Here is a 22,590-nt window from a genome sequence, read left to right on the forward strand (position 1 = left end):
ATCCTTGGACAGCTGTCCAAGGGCCTGGATACCAAGCTTTGGAAGATATTTCCTGGAGTAGTTTCTACCTACTTGGCAGACATTAGCAATGTATGAGGGTAGCTCTGGGAATGCTACAAGGTCTAATACATGTGTAGATTGTGGGCTGTCTGAACAGTTCTGTATATCTTTGACATATTTTGGACTAGGAATACTAAACACAATTTCAACTCTTTGTAAATAAGAACCCTTAGCTTACTTTGTCTATATTATGGTGAGATTTTATGGTTGTTCTATAAACTTGCCTCCAGGGCTATACAGTCTGTACATTCCACCAGGTATCACATTTTTGTTGTGAATTCGTGTTAGCATGTAGTTATGTGCGTCTTATGTCTCTATTTGCCATATGAAAAACCCTGCTATTATTTGCATGTTTACACGTTAGTATTGTTCTAGCCATGCTTACTCCAGCCGAGTGCACTACAATGTAAACACTGAATGGAATTTAATGACAATTAGCTTTGTAAGCAGTGCATGCTGATACAAAGTAAGTTTGAATGAATATATCTATTAAGTATTTTTCAGGGATGAATGCTCTGGTTATAGTTTCCATCGGTTATGACAACCAGAAATATTGGGTTCTGTTGTCCCAGCTACATAGCATTAAATGCTTCCATGTTCACTTGCAGCTCAAAGTGAAGGTCCAGCTTTTTTTCTACCTCAGTGACATCCTCGTGGTATCAACATCAGACATCTATTAATTCAATAGCTGTTTTTTGTCTTAGATAAAGTGAGTACTAGTTTGATCACAAGTGTATTGCACCATATTTTGGATGTACATATCAGCCAGGGTGATGGGGAAGGGAGAACTGAGTTGCTAAGTGAATGGGTCAAACAACATAGACGCCAACAAACTGCCAGTAGAAGGAGAGTGAGAAAATTGGAATTCATGGACAGTCCCTTTTACCAGTAGCCAAGAGTTCTTTAATGGTTCTATGTGGAAGGAAAGAATTGGCATATGGTGTGTGCTTGATAGAAAAGCATAAGCTAGTTTGGTTTTTGCTTAATTGAAATGTGCCATTATTTTTATAACTAACAACACTGTTAACAGCTGGAATAGCAGTAACAACTTTGGAGCCTCTTCTGGTCTCTCCTTCCAGTAAAAGACTTTGATAGATGCTTACTACAGAGGAAGTCTGTTGGGGGCAAAGGACAAAAACGGCACCCATGATGATAAGAGTAATATGGAACAGAGGTCAGATATCTAACAAAAACTGTGCAAACTCCATGTATAACAATACAAGCTTACTGGAAATCTCTGTTAACTTATACAGACAACAAAATTACACAGGAAAGACCACATCACCACATTTGACAGCTAAGATTTTTCATTACAGATGATTTTATATGATTGCTACATTTCAACTTTTTGCTACAAAAATGCCAACCAATTCCATTCTAATCTCCACAGAATTGACAATTAAGCAACTGACTGTCTCGCCAAGAGACATGTACCTGCATCTAAATTGAGTCAAGGGATGAACTCTCAGAACAGTCTAGCATTCACAGAGGTGTCTGGAGTATCATCCTTATATTACACAAACCATATCTGAAAGTTAAACTACAGTCCAATAGTAACATTCTTGCTATTTAGCCAGGATTTGAATCCCAGACATTCCAATTTCTAACCTCATCACTGGGTACACTATTGAAGGGCTTAAAGTCACACCTTGGGGATGGGAAAGCTATCACTGCAAAAGTTGAGATTAAACTATAAACATTGTTCTTTCCAATATAGTGCATTTTACTTGATCACAGTTTTTCTGGAGAAGCACAATAATTATAACATTTCTGAGCAACAAATTTCACCCCTGCTACATGATGACAAGCTTGTATAACATGTTTATTATGCTTATGTAATAAAAGATGGAAATAGATTTCCTTGGTACATATAGCATCAACACTTTATAGGTTCATATTGTAAAATGTCATATCACACTTTTTTTTAGGCAAGATAGATTTCTCTCTGAAATAAGTGGCAATGCAAGATGATGTGATATGCCTGGTCTTTATGCGAAGGTGAATTAGTCATCCTTTTATAGCCAGCTCTCCTACCAGTATATGGAACAGTGATGACAACTTTTGAAAAGTGTTTAAAAGTTCAAAAAACTAAATTAAGTCAAGAAAAAATGTTTTACATATCTTCTAGTGTGATGAAGAATGATATTAAATCATAAGCTACCCTGGTACTTATTTTAAAAGTACTAATGTCTGTGACAATTATATAGTAATTTGATATGCAAAGTGCTAATCATCTATCATAAACAATCATGGTCACTTCATAGAATATCAGGGTTGGAAGGGACCTCAGGAGGTCATCTAGTCCAACGCCCTGCTCAAAGCAGGACCAATCCCCAATCAAATCATCCCAGCCAAGGCTTTGTCAAGCCTGACCTTAAAAACTTCCAAGGAAGGAGATTCTACCACCTCCCTAGGTAACGCATTCCAGCGTTTCACCACCCTCCTGGTGAAAAAGTTTTTCCTAATATCCAACCTAAACCTCCCCCACTGCAACTTGAGACCATTACTCCTTGTCCTGTCCTCTTCTACCACTGAGAATAGTCTAGAAACATCCTCTCTGGAACCACCTCTCAGGTAGTTGAAAGCAGCTATCAAATCCCCCCTCATTCTTCTCTTCTGCAGACTAAACAATCCCAGTTCCCTCAGCCTCTCCTCATATGTCATGTGTTCCAGACCCCTAATCATTTTTGTTGCCCTTCGCTGGACTCTCTCCAATTTCTCCACATCCTTCTTGTAGTGTGGGGCCCAAAACTGGACACAGTACTCCAGATGAGGCCTCACCAATGTCGATAGAGGGGAATGATCACGTCCCTCGATCTGCTCGCTATGCCCCTACTTATACATCCCAAAATGCCATTGGCCTTCTTGGCAACAAGGGCACACTGCTGACTCATATCCAGCTTCTCGTCCACTGTAACCCCTAGGTCCTTTTCCGCAGAACTGCTGCCTAGCCATTCGGTCCCTAGTCTGTAGCTGTGCATTGGGTTCTTCCGTCCTAAGTGCAGGACCCTGCACTTATCCTTATTGAACCTCATCAGGTTTCTTTTGGCCCAATCCTCCAATTTGTCTAGGTCCCTCTGTATCCTATCTCTGCCCTCCAGCGTATCTACCACTCCTCCCAGTTTAGTATCATCCGCAAATTTGCTGAGAGTGCAATCCACACCATCCTCCAGATCATTTATGAAGATATTGAATAAAACTGGCCCCAGGACCGACCCCTGGGGCACTCCACTTGACACCGGCTGCCAACTAGACATGGAGCCATTGATCACTACCCGTTGAGCCCGACAATCTAGCCAACTTTCTACCCACCTTATAGTACATTCATCCAGCCCATACTTCTTTAACTTGCTGGCAAGAATACTGTGGGAGACTGTGTCAAAAACTTTGCTAAAGTCAAGAAACAATACATCCACTGCTTTCCCTTCATCCACAGAATCAGTAATCTCATCATAGAAGGCGATTAGATTAGTCAGGCATGACCTTCCCTTGGTGAATCCATGCTGACTGTTCCTGATCACTTTCCTCTCGTGTAAGTGCTTCAGGATTGATTCCTTGAGGACCTGCTCCATGATTTTTCCGGGGACTGAGGTGAGGCTGACTGGCCTGTAGTTCCCAGGATCCTCCTTCTTCCCTTTTTTAAAGATTGGCACTACATTAGCCTTTTTCCAGTCATCTGGGACTTCCCCCGTTCGCCACGAGTTTTCAAAGATAATGGCCAATGGCTCTGCAATCACATCCGCCAATTCCTTTAGCACTCTCGGATGCAACTCGTCCGGCCCCATGGACTTGTGCACGTCCAGCTTTTCTAAATAGTCCCTAACCACCTCTTTCTCCACAGAGGGCTGGCCATCTACTCCCCATGTTGCGATGCCCAGCGCAGCAGTCTGGGAGCTGTCCTTGTTAGTGAAGACAGAGGCAAAAAAAGCATTGAGCACATTAGCTTTTTCCACATCCTCTGTCACTAGGTTGCCTCCCTCATTCAGTAAGGGGGGCCCACACTTTCCTTGGCTTTCTTCTTGTTGCCAACATACCTGAAGAAACCCTTCTTGTTACTCTTGACATCTCTTGCTAGCTGCAGCTCCAGGTGCGATTTGGCCCTCCTGATTTCATTCCTACATGCCCGAGCAATATTTTTATACTCTTCCCTGGTCATATGTCCAACCTTCCACTTCTTGTAAGCTTCTTTTTTATGTTTAAGATCCGCTAGGATTTCACCATTAAGCCAAGCTGGTCGCCTGCCATATTTACTATTCTTTTGACTCATCGGGATGGTTTGTCCCTGTAACCTCAACAGGGATTCCTTGAAATACAGCCAGCTCTCCTGGACTCCTTTCCCCTTCATGTTAGTCCCCCAGGGGATCCTACCCATCCGCTCCCTGAGGGAGTCGAAGTCTGCTTTCCTGAAGTCCAGGGTCCGTATCCTGCTACTTACCTTTCTTCCCTGTGTCAGGATCCTGAACTCGACCATCTCATGGTCACTGCCTCCCAGATTCCCATCCACTTTTGCTTCCCCCACTAATTCTTCCCTGTTTGTGAGCAGCAGGTCAAGAAAAGCTCCCCCCCAGTTGGCTCGTCTAGCACTTGCACCAGGAAATTGTCCCCTACTCTTTCCAAAAACTTCCTGGATTGTCTATGCATGTCTTGAGCGGTAATATATCATAAGTATTCAATTATATGCAACACTTTTTTAGGCGAACTTTTTCAGAATTGGATACCTAAAGTTAGGCACCTAGATCTCTATTTACAAGCTTATATGATCACAACCCTGCACTTAAGCAGGGAAGAGTTTGTCTGGCTGGCCGGGAGAAGAAGGCAATACTTTCTGGCTTGGGGGAGAAGGGAAGACATAGATCTGCTGAAAAAAGCAGTCCGTGTGGTAAATGACTCACCACATAGGAATGTGCAGTTTAAAAGGTCAGTTGGGCTTGGCCCCTCCCTCTTGACTCAGAACAGGCCGGGCAGCACCCATCCTCCCTCCCTAATTAGATCACAAATATGCCGGGTGTTTAGCTATATCTGATGTGGGCATTAAGCTAGCCGCCCCACTAAGGGGGGCTGGGAAGGAATTTTTCCCTTACCAGCATATTGGCCAGGTGCAGTGGGGGTTTTTTCGCCTTCCTCACAGCAGGTTCAGGTAGGCTCGGTTCATGCATAGCATGACAGGCGGTAGGCCATATGTCACAACTTTTTATTTAAGTGTATAGCCGATGTTTCAGTGCAGGTACTCCATAAATTAAGGCACAAAAGAATGAAAAAATGGCTTGGAAAAGGAATTAAGGAGAGGTGCTTGGTAATTGAGCAAGCCGTGGGCAGTTGGGGATTCCTATGACTGGTACAGCAGGGAGCCAACCCCACATCATTATAGTCCACCTTAACCCCCTCCTGCGCGGGGGCATGGTCAGTAAGTTCCCAGCAAGGGAATTGCTGGAGGGACCTGGACGAAAAGGGCAGGAGCGGGGAGCTAGTGAGAGCCGCCTCCCGGAGCTGACTGGAAGTGATAAGGTCCTGGCAAGGGAATTGCTGGAAGAACATAGATAAATAGATAAATTCCACCCCTGGAATTGGTACGGTCCCGGCAGTAAATCTGCTGGAGGAACATAAATTTTGCACCTGCATTGTACACATTTTTATCAGCCGGGTTAGTCCCAGACATCTGTCAATAATAAAGTTGTGGCCTGATTAAACCCATATCTAATGTCTCCTGTCATTCTTTTGGCATAGCCAGACAAATGTGTCCTGACTGCAGTTTTGAACCACTGTGTGCGCATTTTTGTTAGGACCAGGTCTGTGGCTGTGGCTAAAGTCCCTTAGTATATGAAGGCCGAAAGCTGTTAAATTTTCACATATGTTTTCTGTATTTCCTGTCTAATTATTGTTGATTATCAAGATACTTTTGGGAGAGAAAAACATCTCTTTTCCAATCAACCTCCTTCTACTGGCTGGTTCATTAATTACTAGTACAACAATGAATGTAACTGTAATTATAGTGTCAATAATTCTGATGTCACAAACACAAAAATTTGTCATCAGTGACTGAATCAAGAACGAGGGGCAGGTTGACTAGAAAATATAAACCTTCTTGTATAATTAAGCAACACACTTGGAATTTATTCAGAAACAACATTATCTTAAATGTTTTGTTGGTTAAGGTTAAATTCCCCTCTGAAGAGGATCCCAATAAGGCCATTTGAACACTGAGCTTTCATTCAAGCCTTTAGCTAGAGGGGTTTTGCCCTTTGTACTGGATAGTATTTCATCATCAGCGTATGAAGTCCTAATATCAAATTTGTGGATCTTTTCTCGGTGTTAAATGTAGTAGGTTTCCTATATTACATAGACACTGAGGTTATAGCACCAATGTTGCTGTGTCTGCTCTTGTTTCTCAACCAAGTCCCGTTTTGCATACTATAGTTGGTATTGACTTAGGTCCTGCCCACATGATATGACTTCTGACTAATGTTATAACCAGTTGGAGGCACAGACATCATAACTGGCTATGAATAACACAGTTCAAGTTATGTCCTAGTCCAGAAATCTTTTACAGGATTAGGGTCCTAGAAACAACAATGCTAAAAGATACACCTATTACAAACTCCCACGAAGGATCATCTTTGGTTAAATTTTAATAAAAACAAAAGTCCAAAAACAAAATAAAAACAAACCAAATAAAACCCTCTCAAAAATAAAATCAAACTAATGAAACGTATGTCATTCAATATTACAAAATGTTGAGACAAAGTTAAGATTGCTAAACCTACAGAGGTCAGGAGAGTCAAAGTTCTGTACTCCGACTTGACATAACATATGTGCTATAATCACAAGGCACAGCTAAATGATGTAAATCAGAGGGTCACAGTTTTAACATAGAATTTACTGGCTTTTAGCAACTTTCACAAACATCCAGTGTTATTTTTACAATATTTCAGAAGTAATAATATAAATGCTGATTGATGGCTATATGTTTCACTGCTTTTTGGTGATTGTCAAGATCTCAGCACTAAGGCGTTAATGTAAAAATAGGGTGTTATCCCTATACTTCTATGGAACGGGGGTTCCCTTTCATTTTTGAGATGGCATCAGTAACTCTGTTTACTGCACTGTACATAACTTATAGGAGTTCCTAACATACTGAACTGGTGTCATATATCAAGGACTCTTTGGTCAGCACGGTAATATAAACTAACCTTCAGTTATTATCATAAATTTCTTATTCACTTGATATTTCAAATGGGTCATTCAACTGATAACATCTCATGTTTTTCCCTGCTTAATCTTTGCTTTTGATAAACAAACTATCCATACATACCAAAATGCCCAGGTAGATTTTGCATCATTTATATTTATTCCTTGCAAATTTTGCAAGCAAAGAACATTCTTCTGTGAATTTCTGTTATTACAATTAAACCACATATTACAAAATAGCTACAGAATCCAGTTTTCTTGTTAATCAATGGCATTATTTGTCTCTGCTTCTGAATTGTTTTTTAAATTATCACTAATTAAGATTTTAGATTTCTGCTTACATTTTATCTTTAACATTTCTATGTTCATCCATATCATATTTTTTTTTTATAAAATGTATGTTCATAGGTAGTACTGTTTAAACATAAGACTACACTGGAGGATGAAGACATAATGAATGCAGCCCTTAGTGACGGGATTTCCTTAAAGTTAACTGCTTGAGTTCATTCATTTCTATTCACTCTAAAACGTAATGCAGCTTTCCTCAGCTACTGGAAACTTTAGAATCCTGGATGTAGTTAATTTACAGTAAATCAAGTCCTATAATGAGGAATGACTAAAAGAGGGGAAAGCCGCATTTGTTCCAGAACAATACAATTATATAGACGTCAAAGTTATTTAAAAAACAAAAAAAGGTTACCTACCAGTTCAACTCGTCCAAAACCTCCAACTCCAAGAGTGTCAATGATGTTGAAATCAGACAGTTTCAGGTTGGCGAAGAAGGCAGCTTCGGCTTCATATCTGGATTTTTTTATGTGAAAAAATGGAAATTTCTTAGAGGTGCAAACCTGGGTATTGCGTAAGATTGTACCTGAATGGCATGAGTGTGGAACAGGATTTACCTGTTTAACTTCCATCTTGTCTCAAAGTCTGTGTTTGTTCACACTCATAGTTTTGTTGGTCCCAATTGTAAAGTATAACATGTATTTGCACTTTTCCCCCCAAAGTAGGAAAATCACAGTTCCTACTGCCTGTCTGTAAAACAATTTTTTTGTACTGTAATTCAATTCCAGTTATCAATTGAATGCTACATTTTGACACTTCCTATTAATCTTCTGCTGCGGACTGTTTTGCCTTTTAGTATTTTTGGAAGATAAAGTCTCTCATATGAGTTTCCCTTATCCACAGGCTGGCAGTAGTTTCTATAAATGTTTATTGAAAGTAGCAAGATCATTAAGGTCCCTGGAGAACAATCACAGCCAAGTTACATGAAATTAGATCCAATAAGCTGAGGGCTGGTGTGCAAATGTCTGAAATGAATGACTTCAGACACATATTAACATTCCTAAAAATGCATCTTCACTTCTTTTACATTTATAAGCCTACTTGGAGCAGAAATTCCCAACTAGTATCCCACAGTCCTGAAGCTCTCTCTTTAGCCTGTGTACAAGTGGCTTGCAATAAAAGTTCACAAAGCACTAACTATGCAAGCATGCAAATCTGACACATGCAAGCCTGCCAAAATAAGCTTCCCACAAATATACTTGTGAATATGAATCCCTTAAAATATCTCCTTGTTGAGGATTATGGTATTTTTAGAAGGCTCAGAAGGCAGATGGATGAACAGGATCCACCCACTTAATAAACTTTGGACAAGGAGACATTCAGCTGCCAAAAAAATTCCCCAGTGCATGTGCATAGTCAAATACAACCTTTGACCTTCAGGAACACAGAATTGTATGTGAAAGTAATGTTGACAGGATTATGAACACAAGCATGCAGGGTAGGAATTGTTTAGTGAGTTTTCCAATATATAATATTTAATTTTATGCCCATATTTTGCATTTAGAGGATCCAAATAGCCTACAAACTGCTTTTTCACAATAACATAACAAGCAAGCATGGCTCACTACAGATAAGGTTTTAATATTTTCTCATAATAATACAATCATGATAAAATGTTATAGATGATCATATACATCTATCCATCCACCTATCTTTTTAATGTAGCTAATCTATCTATCTAAACTGTCAGGGCTGTCACTGAATAATCTAATCTAATTCAATAATGGAATGTAACTAATTTACTCCCACTTTATTCCCCTCAAACCAACATTCTTTATTCTTTTTAAAAGTGAAAGGACATTGTGAGGGCAGGGAAAGCAGCAGTTGACCTGTTCCAAGGTAACAAAGGAGCAGAAAAAGAGGGATAGGGGATGGGGGCAGGTAAGGAGCTTGGAGTGGCCAAATATAACAAAGACCAAATTAAAATGTAATATAAGGCAATCTGTCTTGTGGTTTCTGATGACAAAATAGTTGAGTTCTGCTTTATTATTTATAATGTCGTCAGATTCTCTCAATAACCTTGAGCCTATGGCCAGAGCAGTCTGACTGCATCTGATATTGAAAGCTAATCAGTGCTGAGTCTGTTTAGTACTTGGAATAACCTTGCATGACATGGCTGCTTACTGATCATTTTATACTAGCCATGATGTGCATATTAAACTGGCAACATAAAAACTACGTGTTGTCGGTAAATAAAAGGTCTACTTATAAATCTCCTTATTTCTAAATAACAAAGAACAAATTATATTAGCAGTTGCAATCCAGTCAGGAAAGATGTTACTTCAGTCTGGCTGCCTGGACCGATTTAAAGTATAAATATATTACAGTTTGTGACTTCTGATATTTTAGCCCTTTTGGCTGATTTGCTACATTTAATAGTGTCTAGGGTTTAGATGTAATGGTAGGGCTGAGATCCTGTCAAGGATTTGCACCCCAGTGTTGAACCAACTGATGGAATGCTTCGCATTTCCAAGAAACAAAGCACCACATTAGCCATCCTGATTCTGGCCTGTACCTGTGGAAACTCATTTTGTAATGGTGTGGCGGGAAGGAGCAAGACAATGTGGTGACTGGGTTTATCAAATGAGGAGTTTTATATGCACTAAACCAAGTCATTTATTCCACAACATAGCACATGTGATATGCACTTGGGGAGTGCCATGCTGGCCAACCCATGATGTCAGGGAGGCATAGGATCCGGTAGTCCAGCCCTCTTCCCCAGTCCTGGGAAACTTGATTGGATTTCCCCGATGCTGAGGAAGCAGGGGATCTGACATGCTAAGTGCATGTTTTCAAATGTTGTTAAGGCCTCCGTGATCAGTTTTTACATAGGAAAGACATGGAATAAATTGTTTTCATTTCTATAATGCCTTTTATGCTGAAAGACTGCAGATTGCTGCATAAATTATGTACAGTTCATACAATTCCACTTGAGAGGAGAAAGCCTGCCCCAACATCCCAAAATAGAGTACAGAAGAACAGGTGCTCTTTCTGATTCATGGGTATTCCACGAACCCTCTTTAAAACCCCCAGTACAAAAGAGCATTTTGCAGCAAGCATATATTCTTCATCTTTCTGTGTAGAGTCACAAAAATTGATGCTCTACTGACAGCTTTTAAGTTGGGTTTTCTGTCTTAATAAAAAAAGTTAATTAAAAGAAAACATTTTTAAGCTTCTACAATGCATTATTTATTTTTTCTTCTGTTTGGCTAATTTTTTTTGGTAGATAGGCTGGTCTTCGGTCAGTTCAATGAAGACTGCAGAGCAAATTTTGTACAGTGTCCCAGATACTTTGTCATGGGCATTATAGAAAAGAAAGAAATGAATTATATATATTCTGAAACAAAAATATATGTAAAAGAAAGCGTACAGACCAGACAACAATCCTATTTTGTCTAAAAATGATAATTACACCCTAATTCTGTTTCATTCCTAAAAGTAAAGGTCAAACTCTAATCCCATTCAACCTCCTATAAAAGTAGGAGACTCACATCCTATTCTCATCTTAAGGAAAATTATTTAGGGCCAAATTCTGCCCTTATATATGTGCATGTAAATCCTTGAAAAAATTGAAGTCAGTCTGGAGTAACTTCACTGAAGTCAGTTACTTCCGATTTCCTGGGTGTCAATTAAAAGATTGGCCCACAGGCCATGGAAAGCTTTCTGTACATATCTAAGGAGAAAATTTAGCCCCTACCTCTAAGAGTCAAAGATTTGGATTGGGTTTTAGCTGTAGAGCTAACTTTAACAGGTGTCATATAACTCAACACTGGGAAAACCTAGCAGTAAATCTATAATATAATTTAAAGAAAAATATCAGAGTGAGAACATGCCTGTTCATGCCATAAATTAGGAATCAACCCTTTATCCTAGTTGCCCTTAAAAGGATATGACTTCAAGCTACTTTCTTCTTATCCATTAATTTGATTGTGTGCTGCTTTCTAAACCAAAAACTGAGAGATACTGGAGTGTGCAGTCTCTCAGAATCAGTTTCAGTCACACTACTAATGACAGACAATGGGCAAATATAGTACATTCAAACCATTCTGTCTACAACATTGAAATAAGAATTCTCAATTTCATGTAAAAGAGAAGCTGTATCTTATAATTTTACCAACTACACGTTACATGAGTTATTCTATAGTGAATTTGCTTAATTCCAAAAATATTCTCCAAAGTGCATTTAGTCATAAAGGAATAGGAGGGCAGTTCAATGAAATACAGATACACGTGAAAGTTAAATAATGTATATACACAGGCATGTCTTGTTTTGGGCAGTTCAAAGAAGCAGCTGCTGCCAGAGACATCCAGGTCCTTGGGAACCCACCCCAGCAGGGACTGGATGAAATGCTAGTGGGATGTTTATTACTCATGCTCTAGTGATAACTGGGGTGTTGTACAGTCTGAAATAACTTGAATCCCCTTGGAAAAATATAAACACAAGTTCTGGTCATATTTCTTAATGATTTCCATGACAGAGATTCTAAAACCTTTCTCCAGCTGGCATGGCAGAAGTGTTAGAGGTAGGTTAGGGGAGAAGGTTATACACTAGATATCTGGCCTCATAAATGGGATCTCCAGGTTTGTTTGAACTAGACATGATCCTTTTTGACCTCTGGAAGGGTTGGTGACAGCCATAAAAATAATATTTAGTTATATAATTTAATAAAGTAATTAATGTATAGAGGTACAATGAGCAGCCACAGAGAGGTTCTGAAGTGTGGTTCAGTATGCAAAGGTCCAAATACTTCTCTGGACCATATTCAAATGCTCAGAAATTCTTGGATCTGGATAGCAGCTCAGTGAATTTGAAAGAAATTGGCTATACTGAGATTTCTGGTACTTCTTTCCTTACTTGGGCGAAGAAATATTTCGAGAACAACCTTTCTCAAGTTATTTATACATTTCCACTTGTGGTCCTAGAACCACCAGGCCGAGGGCCAGGAAAATGACAAGTGAGAATACAAAGGAAAAAGGGTGGATTGAACTTTTTCAAACAAAAAAAAGTTGATGTGTCAAATGTGTAAGGGGGAGTTAGCTTATTCTTAGCGAACATGGATTCTCACCGAAGTATTCAGCTGATAGGAGGAAAAAAACCAAACATGCCTTATAACCCAAGTTATCCATGCAAAGTAACCAAACTTCTTTTAAACTGCTTTCAAGAATGTAGGCAGCGATTTTCAGAGGAGATGAAGGGAGTTAGGCAATCAACACCTACTGAATTCCAATGGGAACTGTCTGCCTAACTCCCTCAAGATCTTTTTTTCCTTAGATAAAGAAATACCTCACTCTTTTAATGGGAGAGATTCCCCTTGTTTTAGCAAACATTTAGGTGTCTAATCTCCTTGCCTTGGATGTTTAATGTCCATTTATGTTAGAAATGGACAGAAAAGGAGGTATTCAGATCCAAATAAAACATAAGCTATAGTTCAGTTTTGACGGTGACAAAATCTCATGAGGTGTTCTACTAAAATTTTTGGCAAATCTGCATAGAAGCAATTTTGCCACCTTATTTTTCTGAAATCTCATGAAAATGGTTATCCTGTTGATATCTCAGAAAACAAAACAAATACTGGAAATCAGGCTTCTTTTGGTTCTTGTTTTGGCAGGTTTTGGTCTGGGGGCTTGTTAGGGTGACCAGATGACAGGAACAAAATATTGGGACATATGCGGGGGGGGGGGAAGCCACAGGCTCACCCCCCACACCAGGGCTGGCTCTAGGTTTTTTGCCACCCTAAGTGAAAAAAAAAAAAAAAGCCGGAGTGCCGCCGAAGCAAAATATCAGGACAAATGGCGTCCCAACTGTACACCGGGCGGGACGTGGGACAAAGAACTAAATATCGGGACGTCTGATCACCCTAGGGCTTGTATCCAAACCACCTCCTTCCCAAAATTCAAAGAGTTCCAATCAGTGTCCTGATTTTATACCACATTTAGTATTAACTGAAGTTAAATATTAAAAACTAATAATAATAATAAGTTTTTAAGAGGCCCCAACCTGTTGCTGGTCACTGTGCAGAAATCCCATTGCACAGAATTTCCCATTAGTTTCAAACAGCAGTCACTGAATCAAGCTTTAGTATTTGTATAACACGTGTTATGCTGGGAGGTTGTGGTGAGGAAAGCTTTTGGCCATTTGCATAGTATATTGGAATGTCTGCTTTCCAACTATTTAACGAACAGATTGCTGCATAAAACTACAAAGAATTACTTTGAAATAAATTTTAAATAGGGCTTGAAATGTGTCAAGAATCACCACAATCTTAATCACTCAGGCACTCAAAAAAGAATGAGAAAATGACACAAGAACAGAAATTTGTAATTACCCTATTATTTAGTTTTACTGAGCTAGCTAATAAATGAACTTAATTGTTGGGAAACATTAGACATCTGTTACTAAGCAGTCATCTCCAATACAAAACTTGGCTTAATTCTATGTACACTGCCAACTAGATGTAAATTGTAACCAATTGGGAGCCAACAATAAACTCACTGAAACTAATAAAATGACTTTAAAGAAAAAAAAAGAATTTCTGTGTCTTTTTCAATGATATCCGTTTATTCAATGGCTAATTTCTTGGGTTTTACATTCCATTTTATTGGCCAGCTGAATTGTTTCCATATTCTAGCTATTTTGCCATACTCTGCGCAATTTTGCAAAAGAGATTTTTGGACTCTTTGTAGAATGTTAGATAAACTAGCTTTCTAGCATCTGGACGACTCTGTTCAAGTCTGGCCTACAGTAGTACAGTAATATGTAATAAGCTTTATAATCTCGACCTATTTAATTGGCACAGGACAATGCAGCAAAAGCAAATCTTATTTCCAAACAATGAATATTGCTTGCTCAGTAAGAGTCTGCAATAAATTGGATCTGGAGTGGGCACATTTGTAGGACTAGTGCAGAAGGCTGCACAGTGCTAACTAGTACTTGTTCTAGCTCCAGGAATCAACCTGTATTTTAATCAGAAAAACATTCAATAACACAATCTAAATTAAAAAAATATTTGTAGTCTAGCTCCCTCTTCCTAATAGTCAAAAAGAATATTTTAGCTCTCTGTGAGCACTCTGCTTAAAGAATGTAATTTAAATAATCTATGAAGAAGTAAAACAAAAGTGTCTTTATTCTATGCATTGTGACCTTAACTATCTCAATTTCAATATCATTGAACTGACCTTTATTTTGGTGTGGTTTATCATTGCCTACTGATTTTCTTGTGCTTCAAACAAAAGCTTTGTAAAGTGGCATACTTGCCATCTTTGATATTCGTTTTCTGCCACTGGAATACTTATATATGTGTTGTGCAGAATTAGACGTACACTAGTGGGATGTGTTTGGTCTAAAAGGGAACTGATGCAAAATCATTATGATTTGTTTCAGAAAGCAAGTTACACCTAATCTCCTCCCTGGGTGAAATTTTGGCCTCACTGAAATTAATGGCAAAACTTTTATTGACTTAATTGAGGTCAGGATTTCATCCCTATAGAATCTTGTGTTTGTGTTACACAGAGAGCAGAAGGAAAGCCATTGCAACTTAGGGTCATCTCTAAGGCCTCAAGATACTTTAACATATGTAGCTGTAAATATGTGAATGGATTCCATTGAGTACATTAGGATTTATGTGCTTAAACTTACACAGGTGCTTATGTAGCTGGGGATATTTTGTAATATGACAAGAACTTCTAAAATTGTTGGGTTTGATTATATTAAATAACACAGGCAATCAACTGCTGCACCAGAACAGTTTTAGGAGGAACTGTTACCCTGAACTGTGTATTGAAAATTTGTGAGCAAGCAACAGATTCTTCAGTGATGGTAATGAATCTGCTTTTTAGGATAAGCAAATTGAAGGTGATAAGCTGGTTTAAATTACTGAAAGAATGAATTTCACCTAATGAAACTGCAACTTTGAACACTTAAGAACAAAGTTTATGAAAAAGAATTGATCATTTCGATAATAAAGTATTTTTCTCACTTCTTTTCTCTATAATCTAGTATACTCACACTGTACCTTGTAAAATATACAAACTGCTGCCCTCCCATGGCTTCTGATGGCTATACAGATAACTTGCTCCCCAGTTCTAGGTACATTTTCTGGATTAGATTTGTGTACACCAGTTGGTAAATAGACGTGCAATTCTAGGCACTGGTGGATTAAATTCAAGCAAAGAGTATTCATATTTGTTAGTAATGTAAACAAGAGGTAAATGGTATTATTGTTTCCATTCCCACTGTATTATTGACTGTCCAATTTTTTGTAATGTAGATTAGGATATTTATTTAAAGGTCAAATTTGAAATATTTTATTTCTACTATATGTGATTTACCCTTGGAGAATATGGAATTTATGAACGAACACATGGGCAAAAGCAAAAAATAAACTTCTCATGTCAGTTTTGCATGAGATCCTTACCTTCAACTATGCCCTGTTTGTGTGGGGCACAGACGATAAATCAACTTGCACACCTTAGCCACATTCAGGCAACAGAGAGAAGTACGGAAGATCGACAGAATATATTACAAGCAGCATGATCCAGAGCCTGGAAATGCCTGTAAGCAGATTCTTGAGAGGCATTTTGTGTTTCTTTATAAGGCTGAACAGCTGCAGAGGTGTTGTCAGTCATCCTCTCAGAGCTCCCACCCTATGTGTGGGCACCAGTGATCTTCTATCGTATGCTCAGTGTGTTGGTCATCTTCAATATTACACACAGCTGGTGGAGATGTCCCTTAATGGACCATTGTAGTACAAAGAATTATGAAGATGATATTGCTCTTTTAGGATTCAATCCTTCAAGGTGCTGAGCATCCCCAGCTCCCACTGGCTTCAATGGGAGCTGAAGGACTTCAGCACCTCCCAGGATTGACCTCCAAGTTATCATTAGGTGCAGTGATGGCTGAGATGTCCAAGTCTGAGTACAAGAGGCAACAGCAGTAGACTGAATTTTCCTGAGTGGAAAAAAACACTTGTATAGGTAATGCCTATGTTTTGTATCTCCTACCTCCAGGTACCCGTTAACCCATTTTTAGATGCTCTTTCATGGCACAAAAATGCCCTTTCATACAGACCCTTTTTGAATGAACACTGCCATTGGTAAGATAAAAATGTCAAGAAAGAGGCCTTTTTTCAATTATTTTACTGACAAATATATAGTAGTTATATAGTAGTACAGAAAACTGTATTCATTTTTATGGCCCATCAAATCATACTAGTAATGTCCCATTACATCAGATTAGTTTATTAGTTCATTTATTAATACAGTATCACAAAATCATATTGGGACTTCTCCATTTATAGGAAAAGACAAAATGATTCGAAAAAGACACTGCACTGTTAGATAAAAATAATGACACAACAAGACTTTGACATCCCCTTATTGCAGGATTGTCATTTTTGTCCACTACAGCTCACCAGAAGGGGCTGGCCTGTTATTGCTATGATTCTGAACAGGACCTTTTGCCCTTTCCACATGTATATGGAACAGGAGGCATTCTAGTATGTCCATACAGTCCATTTTCTGCACTTATTTGCTGTCCTCATGGTAGACCATATCTACAGGGGACAGACATAATCAACACTTGGAATAAAAACAGATCTTTACTCATTTAAACAGTAACAGACAGGTATTTGCTGCACTCCCAGTAAGAGCACCAAAGAGTAACAGAGACGAAACCATCACATTAATCTTTCACCCTAATCTTACTTTTTCATAAATATTAAAAGAAAGGGAGAAAGAAATATATATTAGCAGGAAAAATATTCTAAAAGAAGAGTGTAATAAAACCTTTCTTTAGTTCAGGTCTCCTTCTTCCAGACCAAGATCCTTCTGAGGTCAGCAGTGCAGTGGCTTTAATTCCTGGTTTAGCTGCTACCACTTCATTTTACCCTTTTTACTTTCTACTGAAAATCCAAATCAGAGAGATTATATTTGGATTTTTAAAAGCAATGAATAGTGAGCTTGTTGTGCTCGTGGCAACTATGCAATTGAAAGTTACAGCTTCACAGACAATTGCATTAAAAAGAAAGGTTTTCTTTCTTTTCAAGCTAATGTTGCTAAAGCTATGCATTTTGGATTAACCTACCTCCACTTTAATTTACAGAGTACTTGCCTTTAATGAATTCCAAATCAGGAGAAATAGCATACCTCCTAGTTTAGATTTTCTAACAGAAAGTGAATTGAGTTGCAGCTAAAAGAGACATTAAAGCTATGGCATCACTAACTTCCTCTGGAAGGGGAAGGAGATCTGAAATTAAAAACATAAAGTTAAAACTAACAGAGAAGTGATTTTTCACTAGAAAAATATTTTTATTTATTTTCAAACTACATTACTTAAGAAATAGAATTATTAAGTAATATGCATGTAGTATCTAAGTTCACAATTGGTTCATAATAATTTTAATGTTTTTGAACTATTTTAATACTCAGACAAATAAATAAGTCCAAATTCAAGAACACTGCAGAGTAGGTATTGTAATGGGTCCAGTTTTACATAGAACTGCCATTGAACGCACTCAGATTTATCTTAGATACAATAAATGAGAATGCTCTTCTCCTATTATACATGTGCAAAGTCATATCTTATTTCCAAGCTGATACAGTTGTATTTCTAAATGAAAAAAATAAATAAAATAATAGCAGCTACTTAGTAAAAGGATTATGCCAAAAGGTACTTTACACATGTTATGACTAGAAGTTAGTAGGATTATATCAAGAGCACCTTCCTTCTCTGGATAAATAATGTGTGGAGAGGACTTGATCACCCTTAATTGAAAAATAAACCTGACAATCCTGCAAATAAAGTGAGAAAGATTGCCAGAAATGGCTCATCTCATGCTATGGTTTGCTAAGTCGATAACCTGCTCTCTTCTGAAGTGAAAAAATACATTATTCTTTTCAAAAAGTGTCACTGTTTTTGCTTTCGTCTGAGTCCAAATTCAACCTGTTGGCAGGAAAAAATGTGTATTATGACTCCGAAACTTCTCATTGCAACAAGATGCGTTCAGGTGGCTCACACATTGTTTACTGCCATCTTACAAAATTCTATCTGCCCATTTGTCAGGAATAAATAATTTTTTTGATGGGAGAGTAAAATGTTTTTTCATCATCATCCTAACTGTAAAGTTTGGGAAGTAGATTTTGTGTCTGACCAATTTGCATGACAATTTTGCAATTAGATTAAAAAACTACTGAGCAATTCACTGGGTCAGTCTTATTGTAAGGACAGACAAAGAAAATCCAAAGCAAATCTTTGGTCACAGTCTTAATGAGTTTACTTGCAGTCCTCAAATAAAATTGGTAACTTCCTTAAAATGTTAAATTGTACATTCGATATGTCTGAGAACAACAGAAATTTTAATGTAACCAGTTCAGACACCAAATATATTTGACGTAAGAAAATTCTTAACATGAAACAGAATTAAAGCTCTACTCTAGGCTCAGATTTATTGTGCCAACTGAACAAGAGTTCACAATAGATATTTCACACCAGTTCCTCCTGCTTTTATAAATTCTATAGCTATCGTATGGAATGCTATTGACAGAGGATGGGATTTTCAAAATGCCTTAAGGGAGTTAGGCATCCAATTTCTATTGAAAACCAATGAGAACTTGATGCCTAACTCCCTTAGGTGCTTTTGAAAATGCCACCCAGAAATAAAAGGAGTACTTGTGGCACCTTAGAGACTAACCAATTTATTTGAGCATGAGCTTTCGTGAGCTACAGCTCACTTCATCGGATGCATACTGTGGAAATTGCAGAAGACATTATTATATACACAGACACCATGAACCAATACCTCCTCCCACCCCACTCTCCTGCTGGTAATAGCTTATCTAAAGTGATCATCAAGATGGGCCATTTCCAGCACAAATCCAGGTTTTCTCACCCTCTACACCAACATTCCACACAAAGATGGACTACAAGCCGTCAAGAACACTATCCCCGATAATGTCACGGCTAACCTGGTGGCTGAACTTTGTGACTTTGTCCTTACCCATAACTATTTTACATTTGGGGACAATGTATACCTTCAGATCAGCGGCACTGCTATGGGTACCCGCATGGCCCCACAGTATGCCAACATTTTTATGGCTGATTTAGAACAACGCTTCCTCAGCTCTCGTCCCCTAACGCCCCTACTCTACTTGCGCTATATTGATGACATCTTCATCATCTGGACCCATGGAAAAGAAGCCCTTGAGGAATTCCACCATGATTTTAACAATTTCCATCCCACCATCAACCTCAGCCTGGTCCAGTCCACACAAGAGATCCACTTCCTGGACACTACAGTGCTAATAAACAATGGTCACATAGACACCACCCTATACCGGAAAGCTACTGACCGCTATTCCTACCTACATGCCTCCAGCTTTCACCCTGACCACACCACACGATCCATCGTCTACAGCCAAGCTCTGCGATACGACCGCATTTGCTCCAACCCCTCAGACAGAGAGAAACACCTACAAGATCTCTACCAAGCAGTCTTACAACTACAATACCCACCTGCGGAAGTGAAGAAACAGATTGATAGAGCCAGAAGAGTTCCCAGAAGTCACCTACTACAGGACAGGCCTAACAAAGAAAATAACAGAAGCCGTCACCTTCAGCCCCCAACTAAAACCCCTCCAACGCATTATTAAGGATCTACAACCTATCCTGAAGGATGACCCAACTCTCTCACAAATCTTGGGAGACAGGCCAGTCCTTGCCTACAGACAGCCCCCCAACCTGAAGCGAATACTCACCAACAACCACATACCACACAACAGAACCACTAACCCAGGAACCTATCCTTGCAACAAAGCCCGTTGCCAACTGTGCCCACATATCTATTCAGGGGACACCATCACAGGGCCTAATAACATCAGCCACGCTATCAGAGGCTCGTTCACCTGCACATCCACCAATGTGATATATGCCATCATGTGCCAGCAATGCCCCTCTGCCATGTACATTGGTCAAACTGGACAGTCTCTATGTAAAAGAATAAATGGACACAAATCAGATGTCAAGAATTATAACATTCATAAGCCAGTTGGAGAACACTTCAATCTCTCTGGTCACGCAATCAGAGACATGAAGGTCGCTATCTTACAACAAAAAAACTTCAAATCCAGAGTCCAGCGAGAAACTTCTGAATTGGAATTCATTTGCAAATTGGATACTATTAATTTAGGCTTAAATAGAGACTGGGAGTGGCTAAGTCATTATGCAAGGTAGCCTATTTCCCCTTGTTTTTTCCTACCCTCCGCCCCCGGCCTTCTGGTTAAACTTGGATTTATGCTGGAAGTGGCCCACCTTGATTGTCATGCACATTGTGGGGAGAGTGGTCAGTTTGGATGAGCTATTGCCAGCAGGAGAGTGAGTTTGTGTGTGGGGGGGGGGGTGAGAAAACCTGGATTTGTGCTGGAAATGGCCCACCTTGATTTTCATGCACGTTGTAAGGAGAGAGTGGTCACTTTGGATAGGCTATTACCAGCAGGAGAGTGAGTTTGTGTGTGTATGGGGGTGGGGGGGTGAGAAAACCTGTATTTGTGCTGGAAATGGCCCACCTTGATTTTCATGCACGTTGTAAGGAGAGTGGTCACTTTGGATAGGCTATTACCAGCAGGAGAGTGAGTTTGTGTGTGTGGCTTTTGGAGAGGGGTGAGGGGGTGAGAGAACCTGGATTTCTGCAGGAAATGGCCCACCTTGATTATCATACACATTGTGAAGAGAGTGGTCACTTTGGATGGGCTATTACCAGCAAGAGAGTGAGTTTGTCTGTGGGGGGGCGGAGGGTGAGAAAACCTGGATTTGTGCTGGAAATGGCCCATCTTGATGATCACTTTAGATAAGCTATTACCAGCAGGAGAGTGGGGTGGGAGGAGGTATTGGTTCATGGTGTCTGTGTATATAATAATGTCTTCTGCAATTTCCACAGTATGCATCCGATGAAGTGAGCTGTAGCTCACAAAAGCTCATGCTCAAATAAATTGGTTAGTCTCTAAGGTGCCACAAGTACTCCTTTTCTTTTTGCGAATACAGACTAACACGGCTGTTACTCTGCACCCAGAAATAGTTATATCGTGTACTTACAGTATTCAATGCCGAATTCTGCCCTGCTACTCACATAGGCTGAAAAGCCCACCTTCTTTCTTGGGCATTTGGTGGAGATGGATTGCTGGGATGGGGAGGTGGTGGGACTCCTGATAGGTGCTGATGTTAAGGAGGGTAGGTTTTATTTCCCCTTGGGCAGTTCATTGAACCTACTGAGATGACTTAACATGGGGAATCATCTCTGCACTGATGCTGAGTCCAGTGAAGAGCTGAAGGGGAGGGTATCAGTCCCTGATCTTAGGACTGCCAGAGCCAATTTAGTCCAAGACAAAGTCCTGACTAATCTAATTGCCTTCTATGACGAGATAACTGGTTCTGTGGATGAAGGGAAAGCAGTGGACGTGTTGTTCCTTGACTTTATCAAAGCTTTTGACACAGTCTCCCACAGTATTCTTGCCAGCAAGTTAAAGAAGTATGGGCTGGATGAATGGACTATAAGGTGGATAGAAAGCTGGCTAGATTGTCGGGCTCAACGGGTAGTGATCAATGGCTCCATGTCTAGTTGGCAGCCGGTATCAAGTGGAGTGCCCCAAGGGTCGGTCCTGGGGCCCGTTTTGTTCAATATATTCATAAATGATCTGGAGGATGGTGTGGATTGCACCCTCAGCAAGTTTGCAGATGACACTAAACTGGGAGGAGAGGTAGATATGCTGGAGGGTAGGGATAGGATACAGAGGGACCTAGACAAATTGGAGGATTGGGCCAAAAGAAATCTGATGAGGTTCAACAAGGACAAGTGCAGAGTCCTGCACTTGGGACGGAAGAATCCAATGCATCGCTACAGACTAGGGACCGAATGGCTAGGCAGCAGTTCTGCAGAAAAGGACCAAGGGGTTACAGTGGACGAGAAGCTGGATATGAGTCAACAGTGTGCCCTTGTTGCCAAGAAGGCCAAT

General features: G+C 39.5%; 1 protein-coding gene across 4 annotated transcripts in view; it reads right to left on the minus strand.

Annotated features, from left to right (window-relative positions):
• Positions 1 to 22,590, minus strand: part of PRKG1 (protein kinase cGMP-dependent 1) — an 860,241-nt gene that overhangs the window by 39,897 nt on the left and 797,754 nt on the right. For all 4 annotated transcript variants that reach the window (XM_074959000.1, XM_074958999.1, XM_074959001.1 and 1 more), the window contains exon 10: positions 7,950 to 8,046. In XM_074959000.1, coding sequence (XP_074815101.1) covers positions 7,950 to 8,046 — 97 coding nt within the window. The remainder of the gene's footprint in view (positions 1 to 7,949; positions 8,047 to 22,590) is intronic.

The sequence above is a fragment of the Natator depressus genome, chromosome 7, assembly GCF_965152275.1.
Source record: "Natator depressus isolate rNatDep1 chromosome 7, rNatDep2.hap1, whole genome shotgun sequence".
In the NCBI taxonomy this organism is placed as follows: Eukaryota; Metazoa; Chordata; order Testudines; family Cheloniidae; genus Natator; species Natator depressus.